The following is a 20,110-nucleotide window of genomic DNA, read 5'->3' as shown; positions in this document are numbered from 1 at the left end:
AGAGATGGGGGTGTGGGCAATGGTACAAATACTCCATCACTAACCCATTCCAAAGCAATCTTGGCTTTTCTGAGGGGTTTTGTACTTACATTATAATGTGAATGTAATTAAATTACACTTTTCACAGAAAATAATACTCTCCTGTGACAAATCTACTTGGGACAAGATAGGAAATGATCCTACCTCTGCCTCCTCGCCACTGTGGAAGCATATTGTTTTTTCTAGACTGAGGCCACGTACTGTACTTTCCTCTCCCTCCTCAGCCTCTGTCTGTCTGACATTTGTACAGGGGAAAACATATACGTGTTTTGAGTTGACAGATCACCTCTTTTATTTCCCATTCTGTGGTACCCTGTGCGTGGAAGTAAGAGCAGCAGTTTGTTAAAAATATTGATTGAGGGGCGCCTGGGTGGCTCTGTCAGTTGAGCATCCGACTTCAGCCCAGGTCATGATCTCGCGGTCCGTGGGTTCGAGCCCCACGTCGGGCTCTGTGCTGACAGCTCGGAGTCTGGAGCCTGTTTCAGATTCTGTGTCTCCCTCTTTCTCTGACCCTTCCCTGTTCATGCTCTGTCTCTCTCTGTCTCAAAAATAAATAAACATTAAAAAAAAAATTTTTTTTTTTTTAAATATTGATTGAAAGAATGAAAGTCAAGAAAAAGAGGAAATGCCTTCCAGGAGTCAAAGACGGTTGAATGAGCGTAACGAGGTGCTGATTTTTTTCCCCCCTCAAGACTCCTCTGAGTTCACTTCCCACGGAACGCTGATCATCTGTCCTGCTTCCCTGATCCATCATTGGAAAAACGAGGTGATGAAACGTGTGGGCAGCAACACACTAAGAGTCTGTCTCTATCATGGGCCCAACCGGGAACAACGTGCAAAAGTGTAAGTGTGGAAATACGGCAGTTGGTGTGAGCCCTCGGCATCTTGGCTGAAGGGGCCTGTTGGCCTTCCCCGCTCTCCCTGGGCTTTCATTTAATCAGGGCTGGTGATTTGTGAAGACCAAGGGCACTGTTGTCAACCCAGCATCCTTCACCTGTGAGAAGAGATGCAGGTTGTTCTTTTTGCTGTATCCTCGTCCCCGTCCTCAACAGGAGCTGCCATATGAGGTAGCCTGAGGTGTCTGAGTTGTCAGCCAGGGAGCAGCAGCATTTCCTCTGGAACAACAGGATCTGCCACAGTCACTCACGATTGTTGAATATATGAGTCTAGCTTCACGTTCTTCTTCTGTTCATGCACATGCAGCCAGCCCAGTCAGCCCAGTCTTACAGAGCATTCTGATAGACTATTAAGGATTGTATGATACAGACTGGTGCTCTTTTTCACATATGAACCATCTAAGAAGTTTTAGACTCAAGAGTTAAGGGTGAGACCTAACCAAATTCCTGAAGGGAGATGATCAGGAAGGAGGAATGAAAATCCTTCCCCATATGGTCATTTTAGTCCTAATCTTTGCTTTTGGTTTTCAAGGAATTATTTTTTGGTAAGACTTTAAGTAATCTCTACATCCAACGTGGGGCTTGAACTTAACAAGCCCAGGGTCAAGAGTCACATGCTCCACCGACCGAGCCAGCCAGGAGCCTCTAAAGGAATTTTTTGTTCCTAATTGTGATGTGATGGTCTGGGTTGAATACTTGCTATCTAGTCATGAACAGAGTTGTTTCTGCCTCCGAATAATCTCCCCAACCTCTAATACTAGAAATTTGACCTCCTAAAGAACAGTGAGTTGCACAATTGGGGGCCTTCAGTCTTACAATACACCTACTCTCATGAGTGAGGGTCGCCTCAGCGGATGAAAAGTATCAGGGCAGCAGTGACAGGCCTGCGTGCCTTCTCCAGCAGAGTGCTGTCAGTGGCCTTTGTTCCAGATATTTATTAGAAATAAATTACACCTCACTTGATTTGCGCTTTGAGCATATCTGGTTTGGTGTTCCGAATGCGCTAGTTGACAGTTTGGAATCATTCTTAATTCTTCCTCTCTGTGTGAGACTAAGGCAATGTGTAGACTGCACTCCCTCTGAATTAGGCATATCATTTTTATCAGAAGCATTTATGGACATTCGCCTAGGTGCACAATATTACGTTTTGTTGGAAAAAAGATTTGTACCTTTTGGTAAGAATCTTTACGTGTAGAGTACAGGAGAGGTAAACTCCAAGCTTACAGCATGTATTTTTGTACCCAAATGTCAAAGCTGGGTTAATGGGTTTTCAGAAATCCGTTATAGAATCATAAGACGAAAGATCAGCTATAGATGAACAATGCTTTGAGAGTTTCTTACCTCCCTGAGACTTCAGTGTCAGTCTAGGTCAAATCATTACTAAATGTTAATTCTCAATCCTACGCTGCTTCTGTTATTGCCAGATTGTATCAAGCTTAATATGATGCTAGCCAGAGGTTTTTCTTTCTGACTCGTGGGATGGGAACAGGGAGGCTGTTTAGTAATAGTGAGCAGGCTATAAAAATGACCGGATGTCAGAGCTAAGGAAGCCTCGTGAGTAAAGTTTACCCCTCCCAAACCATGTGTGTGTGGATTACGGACATGAGTTAACGAATTCTGCTGACTGTCCTTGCAGCCACTCGCATTTTTTATAAACGAGTCATCCCCGCCTGTTTTGTCAGTCACGGAGGGATTGTTTACTGCTTACTCTGTGTTATATCTCTGCAGACTATCTACATATGACATCGTGATCACCACCTATAACCTTCTGACCAAGGAAATTCCCACACAGAAACAAGAGGGAGTGATCCCGGGTGCAAACCCCAGTGCGGAGAAGGTGAGTCTGGGAGCCACCAGGGAAACTGGAGCCACACCTCACTTAACTGGAGTCTTTCCGCAGCATCAGAGTAAGGAAAGGTACCTTCCTGGGAGGGCAGGAATGGCCTAAACATTCCACCTGCGGAAACAAAGAGTCCTTCCCTCTGTTCCTTCTCTTTTATTTTAGACAAACTCATCAGTAGTAAAGGTTGAGGTTTGGCACAGTATTTAGTTGCTTTCTTGAACTAATAACGGTAACTACATTATAATTGTAATGGTACTCATCACATGAATATGGGAAGCCCCACTTGCAATTTTTAGAGTCTTCGGAGTATATACTCTTTTTATTTTTAAATAAATTTAAAAAAAATTTTTTTTAACATTTATTTATTATTGAGAGACAGAGCATGAGCAGGGGAGGAGCCGAGAGACGGGGAGACACAGAATGTGAAGCAGGCTCCAGGCTCTAAGCCGTCAGCACAGAGCCTGACGTGGGGCTCAAACTCACCAACTGTGAGACCACGACCTGAGCCAAAGTCGGACGCTCAATCGGCTGAGCCACCCAGGTGTCCCGATATATATATATATTTTTTTAAGTAGGCTTCACATCCAGTGCAGAGCTGAATGTGGGGCTTGAACTCATGACCCTGAGACCAAGACCCGAGCTGAGATCAAGAGTTGGACTCTTGGGGTGTCTGGGTGGCTCGGTCAGTTAAGCGTCCAACTTCGGCTCAGGTCATGATCTTGTGGTTTCAGGGTCAAGCCCCACATCAGGCTCTGTGCAGCTCAGAGCCTGGAGCTGCTTTGGATTCTGTCTCCCTCTTTCTCTGCCCCTCCCCCTCTCATGCTCTTTCTCTGTCTCAAAAATAAATAAACAGTAAAAAAAATTTTGTTTTAAAGAGTCGGACACTTAACCAACAGCCACCCAAGCACCCTGGGGTATTTTTTATATTCAATGTGAAGACCAGTATTTTAGTACAAGTATTTTTGTATTAAGCCATTAACAACTGCCTCTCCACCTCCCAGGAAAAGAGGTTGCAAATAATAAGGCTACAAAAGGGCCAGAAGCTAAACGATAACCAGACAAAAAACCCTGAATGTTTGCTAGGACGACCAAGTAGTCCCTGTTATACAGCACAGAGGCTTTATTGCGTAGTTACCGTGGGGCTTTTTTTCTCCTGAAAATACTGTGCTGTTCCAAGAACTAACCTAGCCATATTCGGGCTAATCTCTAGAATGCGTCTCCAGTCAGAACAACTCTTGACTTCTTGCTGGTAATTAATGTTTGAGGTTCTCCAGCGGCTCCTCATTGCTTTCAGGATCAAACCGTAGTCCCGTTGCAGGACGCGGTAGACCTTGTAGGAACTTGAACTTGCACGTCCCTCGTCTCCCACCCCCTGCGCCTCATGCTCACTTGTACCAAGGGGCGGACACCTGCCCTGCGCTGTCATGCTGTTCTCCCTCCGAGTGGAATGCTTTGCCTCTGTTCCTTTTCTAGGTCAGTTAGTTAGTTAGTTATACCTGCTTTGAGAGTTCTTTAATCCTCTGGTTAAATGCCTCTCCTAGACCTTGTGCTTACTTACGTCATAGCACTCTGCACATTCAGCGAACGTTAAGGATCTATGTGCTAGATGGTGTTTCAGGTATTAGGGATGTAGCAGTGAGCCCGACTGAGTAGATTTTTCCGGCGTGTATTGAATTACCCAGCGGGACTTAATATATAAACATCATGCTAATCTGGATGCCTGATTTTCTTCCCTGCCAAATTGTGAGCTCCTTGAGGCTAGGAACTGTCCTTTAAGTCTGATTTCATATCTTATGCATAAAAGTAGACCCATCAGTACAGTTCTAGTGAATTTTTATAAATCTGGTCAATATGTTATTGAGTGAGTGAATTTCCAGGCTTGACACCTAGTGTAGTCCTGACCCATGGCCATTGCTCAGAAGTGGGTAGAAAGGATAAAATGAACTTAAGTTAAAATATTTTACTACTAAGCATCTTAAACCGAAAGTTGGGGGCTCTCAAGTTGACTTGTTTATTTCTGCCCATTAAGAGTTTCCACTTTTGGTTTCTTCAGCTCAATTCTTATTTCAGTATACCTGATTTAAGCCCTCAAACTTGAAGGTAAGAATGGATCCTCCATACTTTTTCATATTTTCCCTTAACTTCTTGAAGACATGTACATTCTCCCATACAGTTGATGGATTTCACTTGGGTTTCTTCCAGGAGATAGCAAAAACACCTTTGCTTCGAATAGTCTGGGCTCGAATCATATTGGATGAAGCTCACTGTGTTAGGAACCCCCGAGTGCAGACTTCCACAGCTGTGTGCAAGCTAGAGGCCCATGCCCGTTGGGCTGTCACCGGAACCCCCATTCAGAACACCTTGTTGGACATGTATTCACTGCTGAAGTGAGTAAAACTCTCCAGGATTATGTCAGTGTGAACCGTGTCAATAACCCTTCATACTTGTTTCATATCTCATGATAAAGTTCCAGAGTGTGCCAGATTATCTCGGATAGCAGACGGCAAACCTGACAACCTTTAAAGGACAAAAGAATTAATATCCATGAGAAAATAACCAGTTGATTGATTGGCAGGTACAAGACTTTGATGACATCCAGCCCCTATGTGTGAAAAAATACAGGACGGATTAAAATGAAAGGAAACAAAACCCTCTTTCTTCAGTCTGGTGAATGTTCTGGGCTTTTTCCACTTTAAAGCATATGTCCTAGGGTCAGGCCTACTATTTTATTCGACGCAAACAGAAAAGAATGCTGATTTTAAAGTACTTGCTTTAATTCAAGTCCACCTGCAAGAGGATAGGGAATTTCTCTGTCAACCTTTGAAGCTTTAGGAATAAATTCTACCTACTGATTGCGTGTTTTGCTGTAGCAATACGGACAATGTTAATGGGAAAATTCACATTTTATAATGTGGTTTTATTACTGACTTGGATCCTTTTGATATGTCTGGCAGAGCTTTGCTATGAAATTCAGTGTTAAAAATGATTGAATGACAGATGTAACAGAAAATCTGATTTGTTTCTCATCTTTTTATTTTTAACATTTTATTTTTTTATTTTTGAGACAGAGAGAGATAGAGCATGAACGGGGTGGGGTCAGAGAAGAGGGAGGCACAGAATCTGAAACAGGCTCCAGGCTCTGAGCTGTCAGCACAGAGCCTGATGCAGGGCTCGAACTCATGGACCGTGAGATCATGACCTGAGCTGAAGTCAGACGCTTAACCGACTGAGCCGCTCAGGCGCCCCTGATTTGTTTCTCATCTTAATGTGTTTCCTTGGACGCTTTTCTCCTCCTTGAACTATCCTTCAATACTTCCTTCCTACTCTCTGTCTTCTTCCCCAACAAAAACAGATTTCTCCGTTGCTCACCATTTGATGATATCCGACTGTGGAAGAGCCAGGTTGACAATGGTTCAAAGAAAGGAGGAGAACGGTTAAGTATTTTAACCAAGAGCCTTTTGCTGAGGAGAACAAAAGACCAGCTGGACCCCACCGGCAAGCCCTTGGTAATCTTACTTTCACTCGTCCCTGGGCGAGGCCAGGGAAGGGGGGTATCCGTATCCCTGCCTTGGCTTGACCAGCCATCTGCTTTGCTCCTGGGGGGTCTCTGAGTGTCCGTCTTCCTGTGAGGGGGCCCCACAGCAGTCCTGATTTAGGACAGGGGGAAGTGCTGGCCAGGCTTTGACTAGGTTTCCAGTGTCCACTGTGGGGATTTACTCTCTAATGCTCAGGTCATTTGTCTGACTTCACCGGCTGCTTTCTCCTCCTCCAGGTGATGCTGCCCCAGCGGAAATTTCGGGTGCACCGATTAAAGCTCTCTGAAGAGGAAGAGAATGTTTACAGTGTCCTTTTGGCAAGATCCAGGTTTGTGCAGTGAGGAAGCACCTCACATTTGTTGTTGTGTTATTGCTGTCCCTGCTTGGGAGTGAGTCCAGGCTTGAGGAATACAGGATTCCTCAAACTGCATTTATGCTATTATCGATGAGTTTGGATATCTGTGTTCCTCCTGTTTGTTTGTTTTTTCTCCCTTTTTCTCTCACCACCCACTCCCCGACTCCCCTCTGTCTCATATACACACTATGTTCTTCATAGGCACTAGAAGCCTATGCAAGGGCTTCTTCCTTGCATAGAAGCCCTACAGTGTGGTCACTGTACATCAGTTCTATCTGGTCCTATGGGGCCGTATTGGGAAAGAACATCCCTTTGACCTTTGACCTGATCAGCATCTGATTGGACTTAAACAAAGAAACTGCTCTGTAATCCTTGTCGTCTCTTCTTTATGCTGTCTCTAAAACTCTTGTCCTTCCCTAAATTCCAGATTTACTCTCTCCCTCTGGGTACCTCTCATTTCCAGTGTGAATATGTTTTTTTCTTTGTAAACGCATGTAGTATTATACTATTTATTAATAAACATAAACTAATGCTAATTAATGTTAGTGTTACATTAACGTGTTGTAAGTTAGTAGTAAGTTATCATTAAGCATAATGTTCTATAATATTAATGTGTTTATTAACCCTTATCAATCATTTAAAAAATGATTTGGCTTTTAAAACAATTAGTTTTCATTACCTTTGGCCAGTACTTGCCATGAGCCTGGCTTTATTCTAACAGATCTCCCCTTTATAATTTTGCAGGGTCCTACTGCAAGCACAGTTAAGCAGTGACCACTGTAAATGTCTTTGGTCGTAGCAAACATTATATGTCCATTTTCTCTTTCGATCTGAGGCAGGTCAGCTCTGCAATCCTACCTCAAAGCAGGGCACGAAAGTGGAGGCAACCAGTCTGGAAGAAGCCCTGATAATCCATTCAGTAAAGGTAAGCAGTGGGACCCTCATAAATACATACAAGAAATGAAAATGTGGATTTAGAGACGGGACATTATGAATCCTTTTTTTTTCCTTTTTTTTAATGTTCATTTATTTTTGAGAGAGAGAGAGACAATGGGAGCAAGGGAGGGGCAGAGAGAGAGAGGGAGACAGAATCCAAAGCAGGCTCCAGGCTCTAAGCTGTCAGCACAGAGCCTGATGAGAGGCTCAAACCCACGAACCACAAGATCGTGACCTGAGCCAAAGTCGGACCCTTAACCGACTAAGCCCCCAGGCGCCACTATGAATTCTTGATCTGAGAGAGTCGATCTTAGCTAGGAACCTCAAACCAAGCCAACCCAAGCTGATCTCCATGCACCAGGCCCGGTGATGTAAACTTCTTTTCAGTTACTTTTGAAATCCGCTTTATTAAAATGCAAGTAGGTCTGCAAAGAAAACCCGTGTTTCATTTGGCTTAATTGGTAGGGAAGTCAGTTACAGCCATGTTACCGAATCTCATATCAGAGAAGTTCACAATGGCCTCCTTGAGTTGGCGATTCCTCCCCGTATTTGTGCTTTAAATCCTGCACTGTTTCTTGTGGTTTGTTTTCCTTTGTGGAAGTGGCTCGGGAGTTTGGGTCCGGTGGGCCTGGAGCCTCTGCAGCCACGGACTCACAGCGGTCTGGCACCCCCCACGTACTGTTGACACAGCTGCTGAGACTCCGCCAATGTTGCTGTCACCTTTCTCTGCTGACGTCGGTAAGAAAAGCCCTTTGCGTGCATCCCCAGAGTGGCTGCCAGAGAAGTCCATTTGTTCTGTGCTGGGGTCCAGCCGCTGGATCAAGGGAAATGGCTTTTTGGGGTGCTTCTGGGTTTTGGTGGGGCAGAAAAGAGAAGTCTTACTTATTTTACTTTTCACCGATTTTGAGATAATTCCCCTAGTATTGAGAACAGGTTTTTTGTTGTTGTTGTTGTTTTTAAGTTTATTTATTTTGACAGCACAAACAGGGGAGGGGCAGAGAGAGAGAACACCCCAAGCAAGCTCTGCACTGTCAGTGCCGCGCATGGCGCGGGGCTCAAACTCACGAACCCAGAGATCACAACCTGAGCCCAAATCAAGAGTCGGGCGCTTAGCTGACCGAGCCACCCAGGCGCCCCGTGAGACAGCTTTTACTGTTCTTTTTGTAAATAAACCTTATTTTAGAATGGAAAATGTCATTTTGTGAAAACCATCCATGAATACTTTGGTATTTGAGGATGTCATAAAGCCAATTTAGCTGCTAGTCTTTTCTGCCTTCTGGTGGTATTGGGGCTTTTAAGGCTAGTTGTGAAAACTCGAGTATTTATACAATTGGAAAAGTGGCCCTCACATCTGATAGAGGCACATCCATAATTAAGATGAGTGTTATTCTTTCTGAGGAGCTGTAGTAATGTGTTTTGATGACAACAGCTTAATTAACTGTACTGCTTCCGCTGGGGAAAACAGAATGGTCGTGGAATCTGGCATCATTTCTCTGAGAAGTGCCATCATTTGATTTATGTTTAATCTGGTGAACAAACTTGCAACACTGCATTCTGATCAGGGTTTCTCTGAGGAGACACTGATGATGAATTAGAAGACAGTTGGCTGTGTGAAATGTTAGATGGTCATCACTGCCTTGGCAAATAACCTGTCTCGCTGCCTCGACTATGCACCACCAATTCCCGTCTCCTGTATTCTTCTCAGGCCCTGGATCCGGCAGAACTGAAAAGCGAGGGCCTGGTCCTTTCTCTGGAAGAGCAGCTCAGTGCCTTGACGTTGTCCGAACTCTGTGATGCAGAGCCTTCTCCCATCATTTCCCTTAATGGTGAATGTTTCAAGGCGGAGATCTTTGAGAACACAAGAGCAAGCAGCAAGGTACTTTGGTCACCTCTGTTCTGGTAGAGAAACTGGGATTCCTCGTGCAGGTTCATGTGTGCGAGGGGCATGTTGGTCCACACACGTACAGCTCTTGCATTTCAGGGGTAGAACTGTTAGATTTTAGCTGGCGCGGCTCCGCCTCTAGTCTTAAATTCTGACTCTATTTCACGAGTAAAACTAGGCTTTCAGAGGGTGACCTGGGCCAGCTGCAGCAGCAAGGCAGATTTTCAGTCACGGATCGTGGGAAGGCTACCTCTCAGGTTTACGCCAGTGGTGGGGCCTAAGTGAGCCAACAGTTTGTTTCGGGAAAGCTGTAAGGGACAACCACAAAGGGTTGACCCTGGAGACCGCTGTAATCCATCTGAGCGCCAGTTGCTTGGGCTTGCTGAAAGGCATCCGTCTTGTGTTATCTCCTAAATAGCCTTCTATCTTGGTTAGTCGTTTTTGTTCCGTTTTCATGAAAGCTTCCTAAGGCTGAAGCGTTCCGGTAGAGGGAGGCTGAGGTGTGCTGTAACCTGAGTCCTGCCTTTCTGCTGGCTGGCTTGGGGCATTCACCATGAGGTTGTGCACCCCGAGAGTGGAGCGAGTCTCCCTCGTGGCTGCTGTCAAAGCTGCCATTCCCAGCCTCAGCCTCTCTTCCAAGGCTTTAAAAATAATAATAGTTTTATATATATGCATATATGTGTATATATGTATGTATGTATATATACACATACATATATATATTACTTAAAATATATATACATAAAACTAGAAATGAGGTCATTGCCAAGGGAATGGTGTTAAGAACTATTTTAAAAAATTAAAAAAAATTTTTTTTAATTTTAAAAATTAAAAGACAATTTTTTTTAACATTTATTTATTATTGAGAGACAGAGAAAGACAGAGCATGAGCAGCGGAGGGGCAGAGAGAGAGGAAGAGAAACAGAATCCAAAGCAGGCTCCAGGCTCCGAGCCGTCAGCACAGAGCCCGATGTGGGACTCGAACTCACAAACCGTGAGATCATGACCTGAGCCGAAGTCGGACGCTTAACCGACTGAGCCACCCAGGCGCCCCAAGAACTAATTTTCATTAAATTTTGAAAGTATTTACTGAGGTCTTGATCACCAGCAAGTGGGAGAAAACATAAGAAGAACACCGTATGTGGATGGACTTCATGTCCTTGCACCTTCAGAGTGAGCTCTTGGCTTAGAACACAGAGTCCTCATAGCCTGTGCTCCTCATCTAATACTCGGGTGATATATATTCACAAGACTTTTTCGTGCAAGCCCATTAATAGTGGTTCAAGCCACTTCAGGCTTCATGTGGAGCAGGGAGTTTGGGTAGAACACACCTAAACTCCTGCAGAGTGTTGCTGGAACTTGACCCCAGCTCGTGGACCATGACTCTGGCCCTCCCACTACAGTTTTCTCGGGAGACCTCTCGCCAGCTTGTTTGTGTGGCAGTCCAAGCACTTTCCACAGCCCCAAGTCTCCAAGACATGAGGGGTTTCATATGCCTGCTTTTTTTGCTCCCCACGAATTCACAATGGTCCAGTCCTGCGCCCCAGGTCCTGCCCAGCGTGTTTGTTCAGATAGGAAAGCAGCCTCGCGAGTGGGGGTGTCTAGAGGTGACCTCTTTAACAACACCAGCATGGGACAGAGCCCTGAGGGCACCGCAGAGTCCGTCTGAGTCAGCTGCTTGTTCACTGATGACGAGTCTGAGCCCTTCACCAGGAGTCCCAAAGGGGTACAGCTGCGTGACGGCACAGTAAGAGCTGTCTTCGTCTCCTGATTCCTGGTCCAGTTTTCTTCCTCCTCCACCATCCTGGGGATGCACTCCAGCCCTCCAGGCTTTGAAAGGGTCATTCGCATTAGCCGTTGCGAAGAGTGAACCCAGCAGCTCTCCCAAGTCGCGCTCGTGTTCTTACCAGCTGCGCCCATGTGGACTTACATGTGCTCTGAGGGGGGTGAGAAATACCCAGAGAGCTTCTTCGGAAGCTTAACAGGTGTTGCTCAGATTGGACGGGTCCTCTTCTTCAACAACCTGTGGAGCAGGCCTTCAGAGGAGGAAAGTGACAAACCAGCATTTTAGAAAGAGCCCCCTGGCTGCAGAGAGGAGAATGGCCTAGAGTGGGGTACGACCAGAGGCAGAGAGGCCAGTTCAGTAGTTCAGGGAGGGATGATGGAAGAAAGCGAATTTGTTGCAACTTACTTGTGTTAAATAACGTTTCCCAGATTTCATCTCTGTTGGTGGAATTGGAGGCAATCCGAGGAAATGGAGGGTCCCAAAAGAGGTAAATGTGTTCTTTTGTTATCCAAGTATTGTTTGTAATTAATCAGGAAACTTTGACATTGCTGATAGTTCTAAGTGTTAGCTTTTTATAAATCAAGGACCTTAAATCATTCTCAGGAGGAAGCACTGAAGTTAGAGCACAAATTCTCTTATGATTTCTAGTTTACATATTTGTGGCATTGATTCAGAAGGAAATCCCTAGAGGATCAGAGTAAGTTAAGCACCTGGAGAAGTGTTTAAAAGTAGAAAACCATAGGGGGCATCTGGGTGGCCCGGGCAGTTAAGTGTCTCTGGATTTTGACTCAGGTCATGATCTCATGGTTCACGGGATCAAGCCCTACATCGGGCTCTGCGCTGACAGTGTGGAGCCTGCTTGGGATCCTCTCCTTCTCTCTCTCTCTCTCTTTCTCCCCTTTCCCTGCTCACACGCATGCGTGCTCTCTCTCACTCTCTCAAAGTACATAAATAAACATTTTTTTTTAAAGAGGTAGAAAAGCTGGGGCCCTGGGTGGCTCAGTCGGTTGGTTGAGTGTCCAACTTCGGCTCAGGTCATGATCTTGCGGTTTATGGGTTCAAGCCCCGTGTCAGGCTCTGTGCTGTCAGCCTGGAGCCTGCCTCAGATTCTGCGTCTCCCTCCCTCTCTTGTGCCCCGTCCCCCCCCCCCCCATCTTGTGCTTGCTCGCTCACACACGCTCTCTCTTAAAAACAAATATTTTTTAAAATGTTTTTCAAAAGGTAAGAAAACATCTCAAGAAAAATAAGGGAGTAACAGATGTGAAAGGCAGGGGTGAGGCGTGGATCAGGGAGCCCCACGGTGCTGGGAATTTTCCTGAGTTGGGTGCATGGACCCATTTGTTATTTGTTATCCTTACCTGTGTGTTACAAACCTGCGTTTGTGTATATGGACTAATTTGATTTAAAAACTTAAAACAATGGGGTGCCTGGATAGCTGAGGTCATGATCTCAGGGTTGTGAGATCGAGCTCCACGTCGGTCTTTTGCTGCGTGTGGAACCTGCTTACAATTAATTCTCTTCCTCTAAAAAAGAGCTAGAAATAGAGATTTATAGATAGATGTAGTTATAGATACAGACATATAGCACGGAGGCTGGGGGTGGGACTAGAGATGTCCCAGCATCTTGTTGTGGCTGGCAAAGGGAGGGTGGCCTGTATCCCTTTCCTGCACGACCACAGATCTCTGGGTGAGCACTAGGCCCCCAAATGCTAGGAGGCTGCAGTCCTTAGCCACCACTTTATTCTGACCTCCTTTAGCTTGAGATACATTACACCCTGGATCTGGAAACAGCCAGCAGCCTTATAACCTTAAAATGTGACCTGAGCGTGCGCCTTTGCCCCCCAGGGAGCAGAAGGCCTTTCCTCGTCCACATTTGATGACTGACTCTTAAGAGTAACAGGGGCGTGAAGGCCCTGCAGATGAATTTGTTTCCTCTCTGCCTGGGGCTGATGTTTTCTTCTCCGCTTGCTTCCAGCGTCATCGTCTCCCAGTGGACCAGCATGCTGCACGTGGTAGCCTTGCACCTGAAGAGGCACGGCCTGACTTATGCCACCATCGATGGCTCTGTCAGCCCCAAACAGAGGATGGACCTGGTGGAGGCATTTAACAGCTCCAGGGGCCCTCAGGTACGAGCTGGTCACATCAGAAGTCTGTAGTCGAGAGCAAATTATTCTCCGTTATATACAGAGAGCATTCCGGTGAAGCAGCTCAGCTATCAAAACATTCATTGCCTTGCTCCCTCCACATGCTGTTAATTTAGGAGACATTTATTGGCGTATGAATCAAAGTGTGCAAATCCTTTAAAGAGAATAAAATATGAGGGCTGTAGAAGCAGAGGAAGAGCAGAACTGGTTGGACCGAGTGAATCTTTGTGGAGGAGGCAGGCCTTGAAGGTTAGGTGGGGGTTTGATGAGAGGGAGTGTGGGGAGAAACGAAGTAACAGCAAGAACACGGAAAACTTTGGTGGACTGATGGGCAGGAGCATTCACAGCGGCAGGTGTCGGGGTGCAGAGACCCAGGGAATGGACAGAATCTGGTTAATGGAAAGTCCGCTGCGCCACCCGCCCCAGTGCTCTCAACTGTAGTATTTGTGTATTTTGGCAGGCATGCATGCCTTGTGTTTTGAGGTTGACCCACAAAAAAAATACAAAGTGAGTTTTCTTAAAGGTGAGGCATGGGAGATAACATCTCAGAGTTTTGGGCCAGCAGAAGGAAATTTGATAGGGATTGATCTTGGGCTTGAACCTGAGACAGAGGGAGAGCTGTAGTAGGAGACCAAATCCATATAAAGGGAATGCTGTGCTTTCTTTTGAAGGTTATGCTAATCTCTCTCTCGGCTGGAGGTGTTGGCCTAAACCTGATTGGAGGAAACCATCTTTTTCTTCTGGATATGCACTGGTAATGATTCTGGATTCTCCTTGCATCGTCAGCAGCATAGCACGAGGATCTAGGGGCTACAGGGGCGTTGGGGCCTGACTTCCTATGTTGAGAATGCTCTTTTTTGCATTCTGGAGATGCTTCCGCTGCATGGGTGTGTACAGGTACAGGGCTAAACAGGGTGTAGGACTGCTGATGGGCCTGAATTCCTGAGCAAGCAAGGCTTCAAATGACTACTTAAAATAGCATTCGCTTTATTGTTAATCTGACATCTGTTTCCATGGAAACTGGGAAGAGGGCTTTTTCTCAGGGCTAAGAGCTATCTCACTCAGTTTTACCTCCTCAGAATACCATATTTCACAGACATTTGTTGACGTCCAAGGAAATTTCAACCCTGAAAAAGAAGGAGCAGCTTTACTACAAAAGGAAAAGGAATTTTCTAATTATGTTAGGAATACACTTAACACAAGGCCATTGGTTTTGCATGTAGCATCAACATTGAGAGCATAACAGCAAATTTCCTAGACATAAGATAAATGAGTTTGTGTGTTGGTAGGAGGAAAATGTCATAATTAGTCTCAGTTTGGGGTTTTCCAATTATGCCAAATAGGGCTTTTGTCTGATTCTCCAGGCGGCCCAGATTGGCGCAAACAGGCCAACCTGTTATCATCTTCTGGGAGAATGTGTTTTGGTCTTATTTGGGACTCCCTGATACATGTGAGGGAGGAAAGCAGAGTGGGAGTTAAATGCTGATTTCTGGGGGCGCCTGGCTGGCTCAGTCGGTGGAATGTGCGACTCTTGATCTCAGGGTCATGAGTTCAAACCCCACAGTGGGTGTGGAGAGTACTTAAAAATAAAATGTATTAAATTATTTTTTTATTTTTTTATTTTAGAGAATGAGTGAGAGCAAGTGAGGGAGAGGGGCTGAGGAAGAGAGAGAAAGAATCCTAAGCAGGCCCCATGCTGAGCACGGAGCCCCACGCAGGGCTTGATCCCATGATTCTGGGATCATGACCTGAGCCGAAATCAAGAGTCAGACCCCCAGCCGACTGAGCCACTCAGGGGCCGCTAAAAATAAAATCTTGAGTACATACGTAAATACATACACGGCTGTGTTTTGAAATGGAGAAATCTTGTCCAAGATTTCAAAGAGGAAAGATGAGAAACTAGCTTCAAGTTGATAGTGAGAATCTATAAAGAAGACAAGAAATTAAGTTCCCTTAGTTGAATCTTAGGATATGAAAGTTAAAAACGGTGTTCAAGATCATTAGGCAGCCCTCACGTTTCCAGGTAGCAATCTGAAGTTGAGGTTCCAGCTAGTTAGTGATCGAAATTGAGCATTGGCGTCCCCTGTGTCACTTAACTGTTGTCAGCTGATGGTGGTGTGGGGTTTCTGTCGGCACACTGACCCGAGCTGCTCATTCGAGGGCGAGAAGATATTCGAAGCTAATCTTTCTGAGGCCAGCGTAGCATAGAACAAGGGATTTGCAAACTTGCTCTGCAGATATTTTAGGCCCAATGGTAACTGTTTTAGGCTTTTCGGGCTATGTGAGTCTCTGTCCTTTGTTCTTCTCTATGGGCTTTTCTCAACCCTTTGAAAATGTGATCACCGTCTATAGCTCCTGAACTCTCCGGAAGCAGCCGCAGGCTGGCTCTCCCCAGGGCACTTGCCCATCCAGCCCAGGGCGACAGCACCTCTGAGCTTTGCCTCTTTTCTAACAGGAATCCATCACTCGAAGACCAGGCTTGTGACCGAATTTACCGAGTAGGGCAGCAGAAAGACGTTGTCGTGCACAAGTAAGTCAAGGCCTCCTGGGACCTAGGCCCCTTCCCAAGCTTTACTTTTGTGAAAGTCTTTCTTGGGGGGTGTTTTCATAGAACGTAAAGTATTTGGTGAGCGCCTGACTAACGATGCCCGTGAGGCACAGCCTCCCTCGTACCCACAGTCCGGAAGGGAACACAAGCAATATGGGGGTACCCTTGGGGTTGGTCCCTGCAAGATTGCATATTAGGCTAGGGAGAGCATCCTCCTCCCCACCCTTTATTTATTTAGTTCTTGCTTTTAACTTTTATTTTGACATACTTTCAGACATGTGGAAAAGAACGTAAGAGTTCTTAAAAGAATAATATCCCAAAAAATCTTGTTTGCAAAAATAACACCAAAAAATTCTTGTGTGCTGTACCAGGTATATGTGTGCGTGTCAGGGCCATCAGTGAATTCCACAGTCTGCCATACACAGCGACATGCTGCTTTCCCTGTCGTCAGCTCTCTCTTCACCCTGTATGCACCTCCATTGATAATCCTGTCTACTCCAGGGAGCCCACTGTCTGTGTCCTCATTCCCAAGCTCTCCGACACATCAGACCTAGATACCCAAATCCATGCTAAATATCTGAGTCTCTGTGCACCTACTCATTCACTCGTGCTTTCGTCTTATTTAACTCCCAAAACTAATACCTGTTGAGCACTCACTGTGTAGCAAGTACTGTGACATGTTCCAGGCACTCAGAATGTCGCAGATGGAAATGGGATACCATAACCTCATGTCTCTTGATGCTTCTGAATTCCTTGTCTTTGTGAATATCCAATTCTGGAGCCACAGACTATGTTCCTCCCTTTTTTCTCTTCACATACCAAGTCCATTAATTTTATTTTCTAAATGTCTGTTATTTTTTTTTTTTATTTTTTTTAACGTTTTATTTATTTTTGAGACAGGGAGAGACAGAGCATGAACAGGGGAGGGTCAGAGAGAGGGAGACATAGAATCTGAAACAGGCTCCAGGTTCTGAGCTGTCAGCACAGAGCCCGACACGGGGCTCAAACTCACGGACCGCGAGATCATGACCTGAGCCGAAGTTGGCCGCTTAACCGACTGAGCCACCCAGGTGCCCCTCTAAATGTCTGTTATAACCATCCCTTCCTTTCCCTCCACACTGCCACTACTCTCAAATCTAAATTTCTTAGCGTGACACGCAAAGCTACTCACGAAGTGGTCCCTGCCATCCTCTTGAGCTTTTGCCATTGCGGTACAACATGGCGGAGTCCTTTTGACTTTTGCCCTGGCCAGACTGGACAGCCTGCTCTTTCTCCAACACACCATGTTCTACTCTTTCTGCACACTGGACATATTTCTGTAGCACTTTCCAGCTGCCTTGTGTTTATTTTCAGGTCTCTCTTCTTTGTGTGCTCTTTGAGAGCAAAAGATACACATCCCTCCATTCCTACACACCTGGCATGTTGTAAATGCCAAATCAGTGCGTGTCGAACGAGTGAATGACAACAGTGGCATTTCTTCAGGTTGTACAACCTGTGTTCGGTGTGAATTAGCCAAGAAATGAGACCCTGCACTCACACCAGCACGCATACACTTAGCAGAAATTTGATAAGCTTTAAGGCCTTCTGACTTGATCAAGATTGAGCTTTTTGGGTGGAAGCTGATCTCTACAGTTTTGGATGGAGATATCTTTGGCTTATTTTGGCATTTTTTCAGTTACCTCAGCTTCAGAAAGAAACGCAAAATAATTTACGTCACATCATTTTAAATGGGCATATACTTAGTCAAGGTTGTTTGGGTCTTCTAAACGTGGAGTTTTTAACTAAACCTGAGAAGACTTAAAGGAAGAAATCTTAAAAACTAAAGCCTTGAGTAGAAGTTTGAACGTGTTATTAAATATGCTATTTTGGGTGTTTGTTACATATCTATTTTTTTAGGTTTATTTGTGAGGGAACAGTGGAAGAGAAGATCTTACACCTTCAAGAAAAAAAGAAAACTTTGGCCAAACAGGTTCTATCAGGATCTGGAAAATCTGTCAAGAAGCTCACGTTGGCTGACCTCAAAGTCCTTTTTGGCATCTAACTTCCTGTTTACCGGGCTCAGGGTAGTGCTGCTGTTGGTTTGTGTTAGGATCTGGGAGAGCGACCTACACGTGACCCTCCAAGCCCTCCTTGGCCCTAGGCCCTCCCTGGAAGGAGGCGTCATCGAGCCTCAATTACCATGTTAACTAATTGGTGAGTCAGGTTAATCAATCGACTTATTTAAGAGTGACAGAGAAACTAATGAACTACTTCAGAAAAAAGAAAATGCCTGAGAGTTCAAGAACTTTGGAAAACAACGCCAGGACAGTTGTAGGAAAGCTTCAGTAAAAGCTCAAAACGCCGTCTGTTGCCTTTCTCTTCTCAGCTCAGGGGGGACCAGTGTCCCAGCTCCATGCCATCTGTCCCTCTCCCGCCAGTGAAGCTGCTCCTTTTAACATGTCCCTGGGCGGAGCAGAGAGTGGACCCCGCGGCCATGCCTCTGTAGCTGTCTCCACCAAACAGTTCTCCCTCACAGGCGTGAGACCAAGGAGGTGCCTCGTACGTGAGCAGGTGTCTGTTATGGGCATCATCACAGCATTCAGTATTTGGTATCGTTTCACCTAGTGCTGTTCCACTGTTTCCTGTCACTGTAATATCATGTGCTACTTGTGAAATAAAATGGACTATGTGTCTTTTTTTTTTTTAATGTTTATGTATTTTTGAGAGAGAGAGTGAGCAAGTGCAAGCAGGGGAGGGGCAGAGAGAGAAGGAGACACAGAACCCAAAGCAGGCTCCAGGCTCTGGGCTGTCAGCACAGAGCCTGACACGGGGCTCGAACCCACAAACTATGAGATCATGAGCTGAGCCAAAGTCGGACGCTTAACCGACTGAGCCATCCAGGCGTCCCTGCTATGTGTTGTTTTTTACAGTACAGGCAGACCTCCCTTCATGGCGCCTTGTGGATACTGCATTTCTTAGCAACAGCATTTGCTTACTTCCTGTCGGGGTCACAGTTCGGTAACAGTGTTTCAGGCTTTTCGTTATATTTGCGTGGCTGGGATCTCATGATCAAACTTGAACAGATGAGGAGCTGCTTCTGATGGACGAGCAAAGACAGTGGTTTCTTGAGATAGAATCTGCTCCTGGTAAGGATGCTGTGCAGACTGTCGAAATGACAATACAGGATTTAGAATAGTCCAGAAACTTACTTGATAAATCAGCAGGGTTTGAGAGGATGGACTCCAAGTCTGAAAGAAGTCCTATGGTGGGTAAGATGCGGTCACACTGCATCACAAGCTACAGACAAATTGTTTGTGAAATGAGGAGTCCCTCGTTACGACAGACTTCACTGTTGTCTTAAGAGGTTGCCACAGCCAACACCGTGATCCATGTCAAGGCAAGACCCTCCACCGAGTCTCTGAAAGTTCAGATGATAGCATTTTTAGCAATAAAAGATTTTTAAATTAACATATAATATAATATATACGTTGTTTAGACATACTGTTGCACATGTAACAGACTACAGTATGGCATAAATATAATATTTATATGCACTGGGAAACCAAGAAATTCATCTGACTCACTTTACTGTGATATTTGCTGTACTGTGGCGGTCTGGAACCGAATCGGCAATATCCGAGGTGTGCCTGTTTTTGCATTTTTACAGATTTACAATATTTGGAGCACTTTGTATCACAGTCTCATTTAGTATTAGATCATGTTAGTATTTCTGCCATCATATCCTTTAGTATTTGTATGACGGTTGGTTTAACCCGATAAATGTGTGCCTGACACTGTAGCAAAGATAATGCTGTGTGCTCACTCAGCCTCTTCTTCCCGGACACCCAGAGAGACCACATTTCCCAGTCTTCACTGCAGTCACAGGGGCCCGTATTACTGAGTTCTAGACAATGGAATGAGGAGAGAAGGGATGTGGGTCATTTCTTACCTCCCTCTCAAGCTTCAATGATTCATCAAGCTGTTTCTTCCCTCATCGGCCCACCAGATGCAAGGAACTGATGGACACCTACAGAGTCCTAGAGAAGCCTCTAGGTCAGGGATTCTTAACCTACTTCTGGCCCATGGACCCTTTCGGCAGACTAGCAAGTGTCACTTCCTCAATGGAACAAAGTCTTCCCCATGTGTGCCCCCCCACCCCTGCTCACC

The 20,110-nt window shown here is 45.4% G+C and overlaps 1 protein-coding gene across 1 annotated transcript in view; it reads left to right on the top strand.

The window, feature by feature from the left end:
* The window catches only part of TTF2 (transcription termination factor 2), a 42,378-nt gene extending 22,626 nt beyond the window's left edge, over positions 1–19,752 (top strand). Inside the window, exons 11-23 of the mRNA XM_049618372.1 lie at positions 732–882; positions 2,664–2,772; positions 4,981–5,165; positions 6,131–6,284; positions 6,551–6,642; positions 7,509–7,594; positions 8,207–8,343; positions 9,311–9,481; positions 11,702–11,760; positions 13,248–13,398; positions 14,088–14,170; positions 15,872–15,946; positions 17,861–19,752. Of these exons, the coding sequence (XP_049474329.1) occupies positions 732–882; positions 2,664–2,772; positions 4,981–5,165; positions 6,131–6,284; positions 6,551–6,642; positions 7,509–7,594; positions 8,207–8,343; positions 9,311–9,481; positions 11,702–11,760; positions 13,248–13,398; positions 14,088–14,170; positions 15,872–15,946; positions 17,861–18,005 (1,598 nt within the window). The 3' untranslated portion in view covers positions 18,006–19,752. The remainder of the gene's footprint in view (positions 1–731; positions 883–2,663; positions 2,773–4,980; positions 5,166–6,130; positions 6,285–6,550; positions 6,643–7,508; positions 7,595–8,206; positions 8,344–9,310; positions 9,482–11,701; positions 11,761–13,247; positions 13,399–14,087; positions 14,171–15,871; positions 15,947–17,860) is intronic.
* Positions 19,753–20,110: the final 358 nt, after the last annotated feature.

This window comes from Panthera uncia (assembly GCF_023721935.1).
Source record: "Panthera uncia isolate 11264 chromosome C1 unlocalized genomic scaffold, Puncia_PCG_1.0 HiC_scaffold_4, whole genome shotgun sequence".
NCBI lineage: Eukaryota > Metazoa > Chordata > Mammalia > Carnivora > Felidae > Panthera > Panthera uncia.
Note: the sequence above shows the minus strand (reverse complement) of the source record. Positions and strands in the feature narration are given on the sequence as shown.